Source organism: Patella vulgata, chromosome 3 (genome assembly GCF_932274485.2).
Source record: "Patella vulgata chromosome 3, xgPatVulg1.2, whole genome shotgun sequence".
NCBI lineage: Eukaryota > Metazoa > Mollusca > Gastropoda > Patellidae > Patella > Patella vulgata.
Window position 1 is genome coordinate 57,711,339 of NC_065881.2, and position 21,202 is coordinate 57,732,540.

The 21,202-nt window shown below is 32.2% G+C and overlaps 2 protein-coding genes across 4 annotated transcripts in view; one reads left to right on the forward strand and one right to left on the reverse strand.

The window, feature by feature from the left end:
* LOC126816534 (leucine-rich repeat and coiled-coil domain-containing protein 1) overlaps window positions 1-21,202 on the reverse strand; it is a 298,988-nt gene that overhangs the window by 179,080 nt on the left and 98,706 nt on the right. For 2 of the 3 annotated variants that reach the window (XM_050543169.2, XM_050543168.2), the window contains exon 10: window positions 13,769-13,898. In XM_050543169.2, the coding sequence (XP_050399126.1) occupies window positions 13,769-13,898 (130 nt within the window). Of the gene's footprint in view, window positions 1-13,768; window positions 13,899-19,173; window positions 19,434-21,202 lie in introns of those variants that run through there. The other variant, XM_050543172.2, reaches the window with a different exon arrangement.
* The window catches only part of LOC126816568 (FMRFamide receptor-like), a 31,722-nt gene that overhangs the window by 8,635 nt on the left and 1,885 nt on the right, over window positions 1-21,202 (forward strand). The window lies entirely within an intron of this gene.

Consider the following 21,202-nt stretch of genomic DNA (forward strand, 5'->3'; position numbering starts at 1 on the left):
CAATATCGAAAGGAACCGAGATCTTTGCGAGATAGATCTATATTTTAAGTTTCGTCAAAATTGAATAAAAATTGTGACCTGTTGAGTGTCCACAAACAAATTGTGGATGGATGGACGGACAGACGGAAGGACGTCCAGACAGACAGGAGCGACAACAATAGATGTCCACATGAAAATGTGGGCGTATAAAAATCTAGTTCCTGAGTAATACTCTTTTTTTATTGCATCATACAAATAACAAAGTATGTTTTGTAATGGAATAACAAATTTAAGTATCTAAACTTTCTCCCAAAAGTAATTAGTATCAAGAATACCGGTAGATAATATAAATATGGTTCACATTTAAAAAGAGTTTCAAACTGAACCAAACTTATTAGTGATATTTAAAATTTGCTTTGATGGAATTTGTTCCTGTGACTTGCCAGATATTTAAAAGCATTGGAAAGCATTAGAATATGTAACATAAGAAATTTGAAATCATGTAGAATTGCTCTATGAAAGTTAGAAGCAATATTTTTTGGTTGAGAGGAGGCTGGTGTCAAAAGCCTTCCTGACACCTCCCTTCTCTTGTATCTGAAAGATTAGGCAGCAACATTTTGTTAAAATAAAATTTGATTAGTTATGAAAACAAAAATTGGTAGGTAGAATCCAATGGGAGTTTATACCTGACTATAAGAGTACAAAAAAAAGGTATACTATTTTAAAAGTTTTAATATCTGCAATTTCATTTTAGAAATAGAATTAAAGTAGCACACTTTCAGTTTAATTTCCCAGGATATATTTTGAGGATTATAGTAACTGGTTAAGTGATTTTTAGGTAAAAGGTTTTAGGTCAATGAAGAGATGTTATTGATTGTTAGGATTGATGTTTCTGCGGGCATTGATACCTAATGTATCAAATCTCTACACTTTTACTCAAAATGGCACATGTGGGCGTCATTTCTTTGAATGCTAGCTATTGTATTCAACATGATTTAAGAAAAGAACAATTCTACAAGATTGGTTCATCAGTTTACCGATTCAACATCACAGCTGTAAAGAATTGTCTCATCACCAAACAAATTAAGGACATGAAATGGGAACAGACAGAGAATTAGTATAATTCTTCCTTTAGCAGACAGATCATATCAATAATGGTTCAAAGACCTAGTCAATAAAAACTGTGTTAATTTACGGACAGGGCAAATACCTTTCTTGTGGTTAAAGAACTACCGTAATGAAATGACAAATTTATTATCAAAATCTGTAAGTTCATATCAACAACACAAAATAATACAGGTTATGAAATGGTTCAATGATCACCATTATCGCTTGAAATGTGGGCGATAATATGCTACAAATTAAAATAAAGATATTACAGAGCTGTTAGCCCTCCTACTACAACCAAATTACATCTAGGTATGTGCGATACTTATTACGCAAAGCAACACTAAAATCTTATTACATTAGGGGAGTGATACAGAACAATGTTTAAATTTATAGCATCATTCATTATATGTTCTCTCAATTAAATATTTATTTAATCTATTGCAATGAAAACAGACTTTACTACTTAATTGTCTGAGGCAAGTGTTGAGAATGAAATTGAAACTTATTAGATTTTCAGACATTGATTCATTCCAGTACAGTAATCGGTTGTTAAAAATAATTATATCAGAAATACTAAACACATAAAATTGTACACAAACAAAATTATATAGCTCAATTACGTGGAAGCCATCAGGTAGTTGAAAACAGTTCTTTGTTGAAATTGTTCATTATCTATCATCAGGTTTGTAATAGAGATGCAAGGAATGGGGTTAAATGTATCATCAATAATTTACCTAGGTCATTTTGAGACTAAAATACAGTTATTTTATTTTCTATAGTTATTTACTAATTATGCCCTTAAACTGTGTTTAAGTCAACAGATTATGTTTTTCACCTATATAAATCACTAGTTAGGTAACCAATATCTAAACCTAAATGGTGATTATTTTTATCGGTGTTCAGGAATATGGGCCCCAGTGATTACTTTGATAATTGTTTTGTAATGTTTATTATGTTTGTATACCAACCATTTAATCTTAGATATTAGTTTCAGAATATAACTATTATGTAGATTGGAAATCATTATCATCATTGAACACAGGAATAATTAATTACCGGTATATGAGGCAAACAAAATTTAACAATGACACGATGAGTATTTTTTCTAATGATTTTTTTTAACATGTTGAAAACCTAGGTGTTTTCTTTCCATTTGTGGAGTTGCAAATAAATTATCTGTCTCACACTTGCTACTTTCATCATACATTGCCCATACATAATGCAACAGCAAGGATTACTATTTTAAGAAAAGTTTACCTTTACATATTATATGTCAGTGCTCTAATCAATTACTAGTCAAAGTTTGGATTATCTATTTTCAAATAATCAATCTTATATATAAAATTCTGCTATAGGTAGCTAAGTTCTAATTTCTATTTGCACCATATATTTACTATTATAATCAGTACTTTTTTAAGAAACCAACAAGTGATTGTACATTTTTTTGAAAATAATTGAATGGTATTGAATATTATTTCTTAGATGAGGGAACAGAGATGCAACACATAAATATTCAGTTTAAAAATGTCCGAAATTCTAGATTTTTAGATCAAGTAGCAGCCATCTAAATTTTTTTTTTAAAAATTCCAGTTTCAGGAAAGCATTCCACACTAATTTTCTTTTGTAACAATGTTAGTTAAACAGGCTTTTCCTTTGTTCTAATTAAATTTAATATTTTCATTATTTATCTACTTTGAAATTAGAAAGGTAACTGAGGCCTTCATTTATTAATTTGAAGCTTTTTGCCGAAAGACATAATTATAAGGAAAGACTAAAATATATAGACATTTATAAATATCTTAAATCAAAATAACAATATTGTGTACTATAAACTGATTAATGTGTATCCTAGAAAGGTTCACTCCCATTTCGACTATGTCCCATTTCGACTACCAATTTTATTACCCTCAAAATCCTGCCCCCCCCCCCCCAACTAATCAGCATTGAACTGTTCCACTGATTAAGAGATGTAATTAACCTAATGATTATTGTTAAAATAGCTTATTCATTATATATTATAGCTCAGATTCTTTAACATCAAAGCAAACATATCAACTCAAGAGTACATTTTTGTTTTGACAAATATTTGTAATATTTGGAGATTACATTGAGTTTAATACTTGCTTATCTATATAAGATGAATTGTTTCAATTATTCTTCAAGTTCACTATCATTCAGTCAAAATTTTTGTTATCTTATTAGAATTCATTTATAACAAATATTGTGTTTATTTTCAAATTCGGGAATTTGGAAATAGAAATATTATTTTTATTTATTTATTAAAAATAACTTTGTATAGAAGACATAATTAATTTTTCATTCTTTTTTCTGTTTGTTTTGATGTAATCTGTTGTACACGGTAGCCTAAATGGGATGTTTTATTTTTATGGAAGAATCTTTTTATCTTATATAAGTAGGGATAATAAAACCACCAGACCATATAATCAGTTGTTATAAGCTGTAGTCGAAATGGGACGTAGGCGAAATGGGAGGATGGGGTCACCCCGATATGCAAGTTTCTAATCCCTGGATTATACTTAAGGACCTTAGAAATAAATAACAAAAACATTTAAAAAGAAATCATTCTATTTGTTTAAATAAAAAATAAAATATTTTCTATGCATCACATTTACCGTATAGGTTTTGAAAATTCATTTCTTAAGTCGGTTCTGGAGTTTTTTTCACAGAATACCCATTTATATCCACTGAGAACTTGCATTCCAGTTATATGTCAATTATGAAAATTAAATCTTGAGTGATGAAAAATTAAGAAGTCAATGATCCTCCTTTTTCTTGTAGAATTTAATCACTTGAGAATAAGAAGTCTATAACTGTATGTGCAGTAAATCAAATGTTAGTGAATACGTTGCACTACTGTGAGCGAGATGCTGATGTTTGTGTTCAAGGAGAAACTGTAAGCTTTTGACAAGCTAAAATCTTCATATGATAATATGAAAGGATAATTTGATAAAAACATTTATTACGAACAATCAGTGAACTTTTGGTCACAAGGTATGAAATGATTTGACCAGATAATTAGTTTTCCTGTGAGAACATCATTCACTAAACAGTTTAATTAATTTTGGACTATTCAATATGTGGAGATCAGTATGGTTGGTAAGTTGGTAGACAAACAGGATATTAGATACATTGTATGATTAGTTCATGGAGGTGTTTTTAATTCTAGATGGAGAAGGGGGTATCAGTATATTAATTATCTGATCTTGACATAATAACATCATCTCTTATAAATTCAATTGCACATGCTCTACAGCACCATGATTTTAAGTAAGTAGAAAACATCCAGAAATGATATGAAATTGAGTTTAACGTCCTGCACCAACCAGGCTAATGAAAACAAGAAAAAATATAGTCACGCAAAGCGTGGAAATATACCCACGCAGCAGTTTTGCCTCAAGCTTATCCAAAAGGAATAAGTGTGGCCTCTAAGTTAAGCTAATTAAATAGTCGTAACTCTGGAACAAAAATAACGATTGCACATAAATTCAATCACAATTGTCGCCTACAGATAAGAATCATTATCCTAAGGTTTGAAAAAGCCTTGTCATAAATTGTGGTCTCAAGGGAAAGGACAAACAAAATTACGCTAATTAAATGGCCATAATTTAACTCCTAACCAAAATGTACTCAAATTCAATCCCAGCCATCGCCTACTCATAAGAACCATTATCCTAAAGTTTGAAAAAGATTTGTCAGAAATGATAGCGGACAAGAAAGCGTGGACAGACCTCACAGACTTACAGATACGGCAACTGCATTAGATGTGCCCATACTATTATAATAAATTACCAATTAATATAATTTGTGGTATAAATAGTATAAAACATATCTTTTTTTTCTACACTGTCTCAGCCAGGAAAATCCTTAACAGACTGCCGAGTAAATACCAATCATTTTGTGTGGATAACAACTACACAATCATTGACTTCATTTATTGGTCAATATGGTAATTTTGTTTAAAACTGATTAAATTTTTAAACATGCCTGATTATATAATCAAATAACACACTATTTATGGATAACAATTACTGTGGTTTATTTCACTGCGACGTTTCAACAAGATTTCACAAGTCGTTATCAAGCATTGATTATATAATCAACACTGACTTTGACAAGAGAGTCTGAATGTCATTGAACAAGTAATCCTTCAATTCGCTTCATCCTATAAACACAACATAATTTGATGAATATTGCAATCTTACCACTGCCACCACATTATCAAACCTAAAATAATATTTTTTTTTACAATTTACAAATACATTTTAAAATTGCAAATATATTGAATAACTTAGATTTAAATGTTGAACATTTCATCTGGGAGGCACAGTGAGTAAGGCACTAATAAACTCATTAACTGGGAGTACATAGGTTCATCCCGTTGTTGGCTGATAAATTAAAGTTCATCTGGATTTTCCAGACTGGTTTCCCCCTGTCAAATCTGCAGGAGTAGTGCCTGGCAAGGAACAGCATCTAGCAGAAATGTTGCTATGTCCGTTTCAATAGCCCCAATTTGTCACCCTATTTCATTTCACTTAACTATTTGCTCTATTATTTTTTATTTCAAATGCACTTCCACAATAACTTTTTTTTTAACTTTTATTAATTCTTTTTTTTAACTCAATCAAATATATCAAGTCCATTTTTTTTTGTTTCTTGCAAACTGAAATGAAATGGGGTTTAACGTCCTACTGTTCTGCTCCTAACCTGGGCTAATGAAGACGGTTCTTGCAAACTAAGATAATTTAAAATACAAATGAGACATCATCCTGCAAGCGAACATTATTTATATAAGATGACGATTTCATTGAAATGCATGTGTGGGATAGTTTCTGTATTTTAAGTTGTCCTTGTGCAATATCAATATATTACTCGTGCAATATCAATATATTACTTAGTGTCTCGCCCTTAACCATTAAACCACACTTAATTTAGCTAGGATTGATACAACACTCCTGCATCTCACAAACAAATGTATGTATGTTATTACACGTATAGTTTTGTCATGTTACAGAGTAAACAACCATTATACATTAACAGCACTTTATAGATAAATAATCTGAACTTTTCAGGTAGAAAAACAAAATAAATTGTCCTGATCAGTATAGGTATCAACACATTATTCTCATATAACACTAGATTATTTAAAGAACCTGATTGTTTGTAAAACATACTTTATTTTTTAAATGTATACTTTGTGTTTACTTCCTGATTGTAAATATACAAATAGACTATGTGATTTGATCAAAACTTTGTAATTATTATTTATTTATTCTCTGTGGACTAGTAGGATCAATTCTGATCAGTTTACATACATTATTCTGTTAGAATAAAATATAGATGTTATGAGGCATTCTATACTTCATTGTTCTTGTCACGTATTATTATGTTTAGTGCAGGCGTTCATAACTATCAACAAAAGAACACAGTAGACTTTGTTATCACACACATGAATAGTTCTGAAACATTTCCTCGGTGTACTAACACTGAAATATCTTGTAAAGACAAAGCCAAACATGACACACACTAGAATAATACTATGGTTAGGAGATGCTCCCTTTTTTATGATTTGCATATAGATAAGATAAGACAAGATTAGCTTTTATTGTATAGCAATGCCATTTCAGGCTGCATACAATTCATATATACATGATATATTATTGAACATAAAATAAATAGTAATATATATATATACATACGAAACATTAGTTCATGTTAAATGTGAAAATATATCAGAAACATTATTTCAAAATGTATAATATTATAAGAAATGAAAAGAAAATGTGAATTTTGCCTTGTAATCTTGATCACTATGTTAAAATGCCTAAATAACACACTCCTAGAATGGACAGATTGTTATCACTGAAAAAAGCAGAAAGAAGATTTAGCCTAAGAGATTGATAGTGCAGACATTCAATTAAAAAGTGAATATATGCTAGCCTAGATGCTTTTTCTAAAATCCAGGACCAATTAGGGTAACTCGGTTAACTAAACCCTTTATAATTGGTCTGAAAGCACATATTAATGTAATATGAATGTATAAAGTGATTTACATTTTATTATTAAAATTTTTATTGTAATTTCTAATCAATTGTGTTTGGAACAGTCCAAATTGAACGGCAGTCATTTAGGCCTGCTTAATCCATTCTACATGTCTTTTTTAATATTATGCTGCTTGAGAATCAGTCATTACTAATTACTTTGGCATTGTCTTTTAGGTATGTTTTTCTTTGTTCCATTAAAAATAGCACCCGAATCCCTGACTACCTGACTGTGTGTACTGATTTTAAAATGTTCATTGTGTCTTAAAGAATTGGATATTCGGATCACATATTTTCACGGTAAGATAACAAAATCATATTGATTGAAATGGACTAATATTGAATTCCTATTTTAATTTAAGTTTTTAATTTTGAATATTATGGATAATATTGAGTTAGAGGCTTAGCTGTTTTAAGCCACTAGCTACTACTACTACTAACGATCATTTGTGCTTGAAAACGATAAGTGAACACTTGTCGAAAAGCGTGCTATATGATGTTAAACAAATTCAGTGATAGTATTCCATATAAATGGTTAAAATTGCGCCGAATGGCTAACTGTCACAAGGATTGAATTTTAAATTTCGGGACTTACATATTGTTCAATTTTATTTCAATAATATGCTAGTGTGTAGGGGTCTTTAGCAGTGGGAGGAAACCAAAGGACCCGGAGAAAACCCATGAGGTTTGACAGGCGACCCTACTTCTTGTCACATTCAAGTGGGGAATCGTTACCACACCACTTGATTTAATGACAGACCTTATGATCAAATGCACAGGCATTAACCATTCAGCCACTTACCTGCCCCCCACCCCCTTTCACAGGTTGAACATTCCTTTCTATAATATTACATTGTTCAAGTATGAATCAATAGTTTATAATAATAGGATTGACTTTATTGCATTCAGTTGACCAACTTATTTTAATCGGAGTCACGATTTAAGTCACGTCAATCTTGATCATGCTGTGTTTCTTCTACCACATTATTTATAACTGTTATATGATCATTTTAGATTGTATAATACTATCAATATAATCTTTTGTATCACTCTCAATTAGGATTGAAGTTTCAAATTCTGCACATCGGACATTTTTAATTGGGATAAAATGAGGCCAGAATTTGGCTACAAGAAGTTGTGGTCAGCTTCAGGAAATAAGGTCAATAAGCTTCCATTCCCTTCAACTACCAATATGTTTTATGCTTTGTTGCATATCATATTCAGAATAATATTTATGATTATCACAGCAAAATACATGTTTAATTCACGTACCAGCTTCAATCAAGTTCATGCCAATAGTATCCCCCAGTAATTACCTGCCTTCATTTATAAGATAAAAAAATAAAAGAAACACTATGGGAATAGTTCATGATGTCTAAACACTGTTAATCTTCATAAAAAGGTATTTTAAAATTACATTGATAGATTAATCACTTGTCAAAAGGCATGACAGACTTCCACATATCAGGTCTTGTTGTGTGTTATTCAAGTCTGTGACAAGCCTGAAGTTTTTGCGTCAAAATTGTACCATGTTATATTAGTATGCAATGTCTTTTCGTGGATTACATGGTAATATAGTTAAAAATCTTTGATTTCATTGCTAGATCACAATTTTAATTCTGTGATTACAGAAAACAATTTGGGTATCAGTAGGCTACTTGAAGTGTTATGAATAATCACTAAACTTTTATATTTACGAGCTTATCAAAATGGCTCAGATCGTGAACTGAATGACGATTAAAGATTAGCTGACAAGTTGATTGCAGTCTTGATCAACTAATTACGATAGGTGACATCTTCAATTAGTTTTTACATCCTACTGACCTACATCAAGGGGATTAAAATGTCCGACAAAGGAAAAATCACAAATTATTTTCAAGATGAAGATAAAAAGGAAATTAGACTAAGTAGTCAATCAAGGCAGGTGTATACTGCTATATAATTGGGTTGATCACTCAATCAATCCAGCCTATTATTAGTATTATCAACGATAATCAAGGTTTGTATACCCTCAGTATAGTCAATAGTTTTGGAATTTTGAATACCGTTATGATTCACCATAATGTTGATATTCGATTGTGCCCATCATAGGCGTACGGGCTCGATGACAGTTAGGGGGGCAGAACCCGAAATGCCCGAAAAAAGTTCGGGTTTACAGACAGCGGCGCCGGCCTTCCTCGAGATTTCAGGCACTTTATTTTGCCAAGTAGATGAAATAATTTTTTTTTTTCACTTTACCCGTATGCCCGAAAATTCAGCTTGCACGAAAGTTAGGCGGGCAGTTGCTCCCCCTGCCCCCCTGGCTCGTACGCCTATGGTGCCCATCTCTTTTTCCTGCATCTAGGCCAATGGTTTGCATTATCATGTATCTTCTGCTGTAAACAAAATCTTAATCCTTCTATAAATGCATCACACTTATTCCTTTAGTCAATTTGAAACGGTGAATTTCTAGAATTTTCAGTTAACTTCTCTTACAATGTTCGATGACATTTGCAAAATTAGGTCACTAGTTCCCGAAATAATTAATCACATCAAATATTCTTTGTAAGTCTTTTTTTACATTTTGGGGGACGTAATTCTTGTTGTATAGCTGTATAATAATGTTATTGAAATCTGGCTTGATAGGGCTTCCACTTCAAAATTTTCACAGTCCTTCATTTTTGATAACACACAAAAACATTACAATTTAAATTCATATTTCATGTTTTTATTTATGGTAAGGTATCGTGAATTCGGGTGTCTATACCACTTTGTAAGCATGGTGTACACAGAAAATGATTACATTGGACTAAGAAATCAAATATTTGTAGGGCTTATAATAATTATTTATTGGTGAAATATATTCCCTCTTGGCTATTTGAAAAGCTTTTATTATCAACGTTTCTTACCTGGTTAAAGACTAATAAAGTGCTGAATTGGTTGTAGTAAAATCATTCCAGTAGCTCACTCATATTAGCACATGCTTTATAGAAAACACACTGATCTTGATCATTTTGAGTTGTAACACAATAACTTGGAAATGAAGATAAATATATAATCATTCATGGCATATTTTGGACTATCTCTTGCCACATTATGGACTGCAGACTTGCGACGTACATCCTAATAATTGGTAACTAAAGACCGCTAAAAAACTATAGTGCCCCGTAGAATATCGTCATACATATCCACTACATTTTTGCTACGTGAATTATCAATATTGCTGTGTGAATTATCAATATTGCTATAAAACCGCAGTGGAATACGTAATTTTCTTATTTTTTGGTAAGCAAGTTTACTAATCTCTACCACCGTAAAAAATTCTAATGCATTTTTCTCCCAACACGTTGCTTAGGATTTACATAATTTCTATGCTGTTCTTTTTTCAATACTACAGTTGGTTAGATAGCAGTACTTCATATCTGATTGCCCTTTTTTTCGAAGATCAAAATAATCTGGTCTACACCGTGTGTTATTGTAATAGAGGTAAAACGGCTTTGTTCTAGAAAATTCTTATGACACATGGACAATAAGTGGGTGTTCAAATAGAGAATGAATAACAATTAATCATGAGATTTGGTGGCTTCTATAGTGTGCATTATTCTGTACAGGCTGTAGAATTTTATAGTTTCATAGAGGAGGTCAATTGTAGCCATATTTGAAAATTATGTCTTACACTGATCTATTCTGTATTTAGGACTCATTTCTAAACCTTAAACGGTCATTATTTATCATGCAATATCTGTGGTTCTTTTTTGCTATCTCTGGGTGCTGTTACGTAAACACTCATATGAAGGGGCAAACCAGTTAAGCTATCCCAATATATGAATTTTAAATTCATAAAATGGCCCCCTGGTATGAAACAAAATAGATAAATGGCATATTATTACATTTCTTTTAATCTTCATGTTGAGAGTAATATGCCCCATTACTGTGCAAAGAGCCACACACAAAACAGCTCATGCTACTTCGCAAATCCGACTCCAGTAAACATAGCTTCCTCTACACAAAATCAGGCAGAAATACAACATAAAATGAAATGCAAAATCATGGATGAACTAAAACAAGTTCACATTAAGAACACAGAAAACTGTAAAGTAGAATAAGCTATAGCCTTCAAACTTCCACTGAAGTCCAACACTCAACAATTTAAATTTGACATGAAAACTTTCATATTCAATTATATTAAAACATTCTAGTCTAGTGTTTCATGCATTATGAGCAGTTTTGTTTTTGATTTAGTGCTTTATAAATGGACATGCTATTATTTTTTTTCATACAGTTTTGAAATAATACAGTAGAAACCAGGGCTGGGGTAATGACGTAATGGTAATGGAATGTAATCATTACATTTTTTAAGTAATGGGCATGTAATGAGTAATGGAAGATTTCAAAAGTAATGAGCAATGGAAATGTAATTAATTACATTCCAAAAATCATGTAATGGTCAATTACATTTCAATTATTTTTCAATTACATTTTATGGCACATATAACTATTTCCAATATGACTGGCCTCAAATTGTATAGCACTAAAGAAGTAAATTAAGTGTATCTGACACAAATTCAATTCATTATAGTTCTGAAAAAAAATTAAATCAGTTTTAACAAAGTATAATAAGAGTAAAATAGCATTAAACATTTTCTTTTATATTTTTTTTTTATGTACATGTAAGACCCTTTTTTCCATTCTGACAAGCTATCAGGTGCAGAAAATTAAAAGCCGTTGTTGGCACATTCAATTACTCACCAGCAGATCAGCGAATCGTTTCTGAAATCATGTTATTTGTGTAGGGAAGTCAATGGGGTTTATAATCTTCTGAACAGAAAACACATCTTCTTGTTTCAGATACTTATTCAACATACACACGCAACTATCAACAAAAGATTGCGATACTGTACACAATAGACCCAGTTATATACATTAAAACTACATTTATTGAATTACCTTGACAATTCTGACAACCTCAAATATGATTCCTGACTGTGTAAGTTGTGCAATGGGGGTATGGAATTTCAGTTTAAAATTGTTGTAAAGAAATACTTCTTTACAAATCAAGAAATGCAAATATCTGCATTCAAATTTTAAACTTTGAATTGTTTTAGGGTTAATGGGCAAATAAACATGGTCAGATAAACACATCAGTTATTTCTAAGGATTTCCAAATTATATCTCAAAGACATGTTCCCTAGAAAATACTTATAAGTTATCGTCATTTGTTTGAGTAGTTTGATGCCCTAAATTTGTTGGTTTCTTTTTTTATAGTAGTGGTATATTATTTGTAATGACTACAAAAAATCAAATAAGCTCACAATAAATTAAAAAAAATAATTACTTTAGACGTTGACATCTCGCAAATACACTATGTAATATATAGTAGTAAGAGTGGCTATTATTTAACACTAACATCTTTTCTTGATTTTTTTTATTTATAACAGTGACTGTTGAAGGCCAATATCAGAAGGTGATATTCCCAACCAAATCCCCACAATAAATTGAACAAATAAATTATCCCACAAATCAACTATGTGATATATAGATAGTGTCTTTTTAAAAAAAAACCAAAAAAACCCACTCATATTTTCTTGATTTTGATTATTTTATGATTGGGACGGTCGAGGAAATATATCTTAAGGTGATATTCCAGACCTTTTATTGACCTTTTATTAAGTTGCCCTATAGTAAATGACATTATAATTATAAGCTAATAAGGACCTCAAAAAGTAATTAACTTATCTATGAAGAAATGATATAAAGATCTTAAAGGACAATATTGGTGCCAGTCATTATCAGAGCAGAAATTCGCCCATATATCTGTTATCACCCGTCACTTCATTCAGTTATATAAAGGGATAACTCGTGTTTTCCTTTTGCGTTCGTCACTTCCTATTGTTGAAACATTGATTACTCATCTATCGTAGCAATGATCTCTGTGATAAAATAATATTTGGAACGTGTTTTAACCAGTTCTATCACATATGATGATAATGACTGGCACCAATATTGTTCTTTAAAGCGAGAATTTCAAATTTTCTAAGAAAGTCAAAACATAATTATTTCTATGTCTTTTGCTCAATAGGTTATCAAATCACTATTATATGATCATGGGCATTATTTCCCACCCTTAAAAATCTATGACACAGGAAATAACAACACAATTACCTCCCCTGTTTTGCTATTGACAACATGGGGCAGCCATTTTCCAACGTTGGAATTTGAAGTTAAAAAAGATATTTCTGCCAATTTCTCAGCTGGCAATAGCGAATTATAGGATTAATAGGATTATTCTTTAACAAGGTAGGACTGTTTATGGATACCATCTATTTTAAGGCTTTATTTCTATTTTATGGCTTTATTTTCATACATTTTGAAAATATAACTTGAAAATTTGCAATTGCAACTTTAAGTATAATGATTGCAAGTATAATGAAGTATTAACTAGGACAGAAAAGAGATGATAGGTTATTATCATCTAGGAAAAATTGTATACTATTGGTTACAAAAATCTATGTTAGTCAATTTTATAATAAGAAAACAATCTCATATACCAATAATTTTCACTGCATTGTTGAGTTTTAAATAATGCACATTTCTATAATGTCTTGATTTATTGTGAATAAAATATTTAATCAGTGACTCACTGTGTATGTAGTTGCTGTATCTTGTCGTAGTTTATGATCAAGGTTGACAGATTTAACTGGTATTGTTTTTTGAGCTTTAACAGTTAGTGATCTATCTTCTAGTGATATTCTACATTCCATGTCTTCAGAACTGAAAAACAAAGTGTTAAAATTATAAACTGCTTTTAATGAATTTTCTTGATTTTATTACAACGGTAATTTGACAATTCTGGTCTGGAATGATTGCCCTTTAATTTCTTAACATCAACAACCTTTGAGAATGACATAGATATACTGTAAGATATATTACGAATTGGGAACTAATTTCAGTGCATGTTGCAAGAAATTATACTCATATTAAGTTGCATTTCTAGCCTTTTTTAAAATGAAGAATCCACAAAACTCCCATTTATTAAACATACCTAACAGGATAAGAAAACATTATTTACATAATGTCAAATCACTATTGACATTATTTATTCCTAAAGGGTCCATTTCATTTCAAATCTAACATTTTATTAGCTAAAAAAGTTATAAATATCATGAATTGTATTGCTCTCATGATACTGTACCTACAATAAATTCACAGAAATTAGCCTTGTAATCATTGGAGCGATGCAAGATTTGACAATATATGCATTAAAATCTCAATCTGATTAAAACACAGATCCTATTTTGTTTTGTTTTTATAGTTAAAATTTTGTTTTACTTGTCTTTACCACACTAGGATCTGGAAGAGAGAGAGAGAGAAGTGGGGTTTAACGTCCACTCGAAACAAACTAGGTCATTTCGGGACTAACATATGGTTTAATTTTATTTATATAATTCGCTTGCGCTTAGGGGTCTTTTAGCAGTGGGAGGAAACCGGAGGCCCCGGAGAAAACCCACGAGGTTGGACAGGCGACCCTACTCCTTGCCACGTACAACCGGGGATGCGAAACCACGCCAGTCGACTCAATGACAGGCTTTATGATACAGCGCGCGCATGCTAACCATTCAGCCATCCAACCCCCCAGGATCTGGAAGAGTTGTTATCATGACGTGTTCTGAATGATGTGAGCTATTAGCTAATGAAACGGTCTGTTACGGTGAGCTTTAGGCGTGTTTTGCACGGAACTGTGGGTAATCCACTATTAACATCAATGCTGATTGGTTAAAATCAAATGTCTGATGCCATAGGGTCAAAAGCTGCTCGTATGACCTCTGACGCGACCTATCGCTCCAACGGTCAGATCTTCATATAGTGTAGGCCATCGAAAGTATAAAAAAAACGAAATGAAATATAGATCGGTATTTGAATCAGATAGTTAAAATCTTTAACATTATACAATTAAAAAGCGCATGATTAAAGAGAGTTTAATAAATTTGTTGTCAAGTTAACCCTTTCGTTGCGTCTACCCGGTAGTACTGGATATTATAAAATGTCGTTAAAATGCGCGTACCCGGTATTACCGGGTACTCAGTATGGCCCTCGCTAGAATTAGCACCGTAGCTGCAAATGCCATCTATTGTATTTTCTATACACTAGAACATATTTCCACATGTTTCAAAGCGGCAATCTGTAAAATGGCAGATTGGATAGTGACAACATAGACGATGCAATCTCGGTGTTGATAATAATGCTGGCCTGCTGGATCGTAAAAAACTTAGGCAATTCCTGATATGGGACTTGAGGATGAAAGTGAAAATGAAAAAACCCCAAGATATTTCAATCCGCTCATGGTCAAGGCAGCGGGAGACGTGATGTTGTGTGTCCGTGGTGGCATTGCTCATAGCTGCTATTGACATTTTTGTCCATTTTATTATCAAAATCAAGAGAAAAAAGCAATATCCCTGAAGTATTTCATGGAGAAAAATACGTTTTCGTGTTAGCTTTAGTGAAAAATGAGAAATCCAAAATGGCCACCATGACATCACGTGACTAGATGATTATGCAAATTTCCAAAATTCTATTTTTGGCATTTAGTTCCAAACCCACTTTTTTCCTTAAAAAAGGGGCTAGCACAGGCAGTGGATTTACGTCTAGCATTGAAGGGTTAATTGGTTTATTGTTTTCCTAGCTGCACCTGGCTTGGAATTTTTTTTGACTGGGGGCCTCATCTTAGCTAGAGTCTACTGGCGCTCCATTTTTTTTATCCAACCACTACGAATCAATTCTAACTTAAGATCTTTAAGCATAGGAGAAAAATGGCCAAAAAACTGTTTTAAAGAGTGGAAACCTACAGGTCACACCATTTTACCAGTAGGGGAGGGGACTAATAATAATCATATCCCAGTACTTTGCCACACTTGCCCAAAGTCATTTTATCAATGCAAAGTATATTTGTCCCTTAAATTTAATCATTTTTGTGTTTGCCGAGAATAGACTCACTAAAGAATAGATGGCAAATCTTAGAAATATTATTTGAAGAAATCAGTGAATGATGATTGATTACCTTGAAGATTTCATGATAGTGTGTCATAAGAATAAAAGCAGACATTAAGTCTTCATTAGTTAAATTTTTTCCTGCAACACAATCTTGACTTGTGTCAATATAAAGGATTTAACAGCTTCTCAACACTCCACTACGAATCAATTCTAACTTAAGATCTTTAAGCATAGGAGAAAAATGGCCAAAAAACTGTTTTAAAGAGTGGAAACCTACAGGTCACACCATTTTACCAGTAGGGGAGGGGACTAATAATAATCATATCCCAGTACTTTGCCACACTTGCCCAAAGTCATTTTATCAATGCAAAGTATATTTGTCCCTTAAATTTAATCATTTTTGTGTTTGCCGAGAATAGACTCACTAAAGAATAGATGGCAAATCTTAGAAATATTATTTGAAGAAATCAGTGAATGATGATTGATTACCTTGAAGATTTCATGATAGTGTGTCATAAGAATAAAAGCAGACATTAAGTCTTCATTAGTTAAATTTTTTCCTGCAACACAATCTTGACTTGTGTCAATATAAAGGATTTAACAGCTTCTCAACACTCAACAAAGTTAATTTGTTGTACGGTCATGCTTGCAATGCTAGGAATGAGAAGATTGACCAGCAAGTAGCATTTCCAACACTCAACAAAGTTAATTTGTTGTACGGTCATGCTTGCAATGCAGGGAATGAGAAGATTGACCAGCAAGTAGCATTTCCACATACTTTTCATCGAATTTCAATTGTCAAGGGTTCTTTTACGTGCACCCCAGTAACATTTTCAATGCTAGTCTAACAGGCTCTACCCCGGAAAAGTGGGAATCAGGTTAACAAAATCAAAAGGTTCATACTTCTTTTTATATAAGATAGGTTGCCAGGCAACAAAACATATGCCCACAGCCGCTAAGTTGTCCGGGGTATCAACAAAGATTGTCGCAAATTTTTGTTGTTGTTAGAAATGAAAACATTTACAACACAGATATTTCAAAGTGATCAAGGGCCATAACTCTGGTAGTTAAAATCGGAAATTTGTGAAAATCAATAGGCTTCTTCGGTTCATGACCTTAAACACTGTGTATAAATTTACAGTCAATAGGATATTAACTTTCACCTCTAAAGCATCCACAAGATTTTTCAAAGTGATCAAGGGCCATATCTAGTAGTAATTACCGGTTAACTTTCGCCTCTAAAGCATCCACAAGATTTTTAAAAGTGATCAAGGGCCATATCTAGCAGTAATTACCGGAAATAGTTGAAAATCAATAGGCGTCTTCGTCTCATGACCTTAAACACTGTGTATAAATTTAAAGTCATTCAGATATTAACTTTAGCATCTAGAGCGTCCACAAATTGTGGACGGCAGACGAAAGACGACAATATATGACCACATTTCGATGTTGGCATATAAAAAGCATGTTGAGGTTCTCGTTAATATTGTTACCGATTGGTTGTTAAAGCATTTGTTAACCAACAATGATTAGGCAAAGAAAATGAGGTTTAGTCCAGCAAGGTTTATGTTGATGTTTCAAAGGGAAAGGAATCCAAGACTGGGTAACTAAGATTTTAAGAGATAAAACCTTTAATCATCAAATAGAGCTCAAAATCTATACATAAATCATTTAAAATTTTAGATAAACATACAACTGTTTAATCTTATCAAATAACATACAGACCCTAATATTGTTTAAATCTTCTTTAATAGCACAAACACGTTTACAGCACTTGGCAAAATATTCTAACAAGATAATAATGTTTGTTTTCTCTATCCATACAATATAGTTATTAGTGGATAATAAAAAAACCTGATAACAACAGGAAAACTTTGACAAAAGGTTTGAAGGAAATAATAGAAAGAACCAGAGACATAAAGAATGGCTATAATTTTCATTTTAATGGGAATTATAACAGGCCTGTCAATACATTCACCAGAACTTGCCAGAAGCAAATTCAACCATACTATCTCTGTAAAGAAAGTCTTGCTTTAAAAAAAACCAAAAACACAACTAAGGTTTAAGCAGTACAGCATTCACAAATTTCCAAAGTAAAAATGGACAAATTTAAGATTGAAATATTGACTCAGTAAGTATTTCTACTGTCACTGATCAGTTTCGCAAGCATATTGGAAGAAATCGGTATTGGCCGATATTCAGCCATTTTTCCGATATCTTTTTAAAAGGACTCAGTAAATAACTCTACAATATCATTCGAGTTGTGAACAATTTAATCATTAATCTGATTGACACTGGGTATGATTATTTTAGTTGCTGTGCTGTGAGCATGACTATTTAGTAATAATACAAGACTCTCGTAGAGGCCGTAAAAGGAAATAATAAACAGTGCAAAATCCTTACCGCTCTAGTCATTGTTTTTAATCCTTATTCACACTTTGTTTGAGAGTTCGGGTCTCACTATACAATTTTTTTTTAAGAATACTATTTCTGTGCATGTGCAAACAGACATAAACGTACAACAGTCCACCCGATAAAACATGTTACTGGAATATGGAATAATCCCACTGCATTATGATCAAAAAGATATAATTAGAAAATGCAGCAGCACGTTGTGGATGACTCTCTTCGATCCCATTTCAATGCATGCTGATATCGTACATCATCATACCGTAGACTTACACCAGAAATAAGAGATCACAAACTCGAACAATAATACCTATTTAGGCTTTTGAATTTTTATTTAAAATTTATAAACTATGAAATAAACAATGGTCCTCCTTTGATCACTGTCCCTGATGTGAAATAGTTCCAAATCATACTACTTTGCGCATTTTTTTTTTTCGTTTTATCTAACTCACTACGCAAGATTAGGATGAAGGTGGAAATGTGTCATATATTGCTGTCGCCCCCATCAATATGCTTGTCCATTGTCCACAATTTATCAACAACGTACATATACTACATTTATCATAGATCTGATTATAATTGAAATTCATATAATATGTTGTTTATAATAGTGAGTTGAAATTTATGCATCATTTAAATTAGTGAAACGAAGAAGCCGATTGAATTTTTAGCAATTTCCGTCAATAACTTCTAGATTTATCACCCTTGTTTTACTTTGTTGAGCCTTGTGATTGTTTGAACGACCAAACTTTTCATCCAATCTGTATGAAATTGATATACATTATCTATATTAGTAAACGAAAAAGCCTGTTGACTTTCAACAATTTCTGTAAATTACTTCTGTTATGGTCCTTGTTTCACTTTATAATCTGATCTGCATGAAATTGTCTTTTAACTGCCCCCAATTACCTACAAAAGAAAAAATATGCAACAACCCTTGTCAACCACTCGGATGATTTAGCTGATGTAGGATTATGTTTTGTTGTCTAACTCCTCCATTTTTAAATTAAATCAAAATATGACTGAACTGTTCTAATCTATTTAATATCGGAGAAATCTGATGCCATCGAGACTTGATTATGGCCTGGATCAGTTAAGTAATGTCCCAATTAATAATTTAGACAAGCCAACAGTGAGGCTGATGTCCCCCACCAAAATCTCAAAATAAATAGATGACACATATTAATTTATCGCAAATTTATTTGTTTCAAAAGTATCAAGCAATCAAACAGATTATCAACTATACACTAAGTTTCATCACTCTCTATCAAATAGAATCAAAGTTATCTTGTCTTAAAGCATCAACCAATGAATTTGCTTAGCTCTGCATAGTTTCAGCTCAAAATATTAATCATTGAACTCAGTCAAGACATTCACCTAATATAATAAACAACTACATCAAGTTTAAAAATTCTACCTCAATTAAAAGCAGAGTTGTTATGTTCCAAAGTCTTGACCAATCAAATTGCTTATCGCTCCTTAGCCTAAGAAGAAAATTCTCATCATCGAACTTAGTCAAGGTAATGATGTAATGAATCTATACTCAGAGTTTTATCGTTCTCACTTAATTATAACCAAAGTTATCGTGCCACAAAGCATCAACAAATCAGATTGCTTATCTCTGCTTACTGTAAGCAGACAATGTTTATCATCAAACTAGATCAAGTTTAAAAATTCTACCTCAATTAAAAGCAGAGTTGATATGTTCCAAAGTCTTGACCAATCAAATTGCTTATCGCTCCTTAGCCTAAGAAGAAAATTCTCATCATCGAACTTAGTCAAGGTAATGATGTAATGAATCTATACTCAGAGTTTTATCGTTCTCACTTAATTATAACCAAAGTTATCGTGCGACAAAGCATCAACAAATCAGATTGCTTATCTCTGCTTACTGTAAGCAGACAATGTTTATCATCAAACTAGATCAAGGCAATCACCTAATGAACGCCTACACCAAGTTTGAACATTCTACCTCAATCAGAAGGAGAGTTATTGTGTTCCAAAGTCTCTGCCAATCAAATTGCTTATCACTCTGCTTACCCCGAGCAGAAAATGCTCATTATCGAACTTAGTCAAGGTATTGATGTAATGAAACTATACACCAAGTTTCATCACTCTCACTTCATCGTGTCCCAAAGCATCAACCAATCAAATTGCTTATCTCTGCTTACCCTAACTAATAAACATCCACGCCCAGTTTGAACATTCTAGCTCAATTAGAAGGAGAGTTATTGTGTCCCAAAAACTGTGATGGACAGATGGACAGACAGACAGACGGATGAACCCATATTAATAGTCCCCTGCTTTCTTCAAAAGGCAGGGGACAAAAACATTTCAGGCCTAAAGAAAGACCTGCAATAGGCAGATTTAGCTCTTGCACAATGTATGTTTAATTGGAAGCTGATACTGCAATTTCTGTGAATATATATTAATCCACATTCGTATAGATGTTATAAATTCTGTAAAACTGAAATTCAATGAATTGGTCTGCAACTCTGCTATATACAGCAGTGTATTTACCAGCCTGGTCTTCCTTAATTTTGAATGTGGGTTATTTTTCAGCGTGTGCATAAACTTTGCAAGTAAAATTAATATTTTATGTTTTTATTTATGGTACGGTATTGTCAATTCATGTGTCTATATACCACTTTGTCAGTATGGTGTACATAAAAACTCAG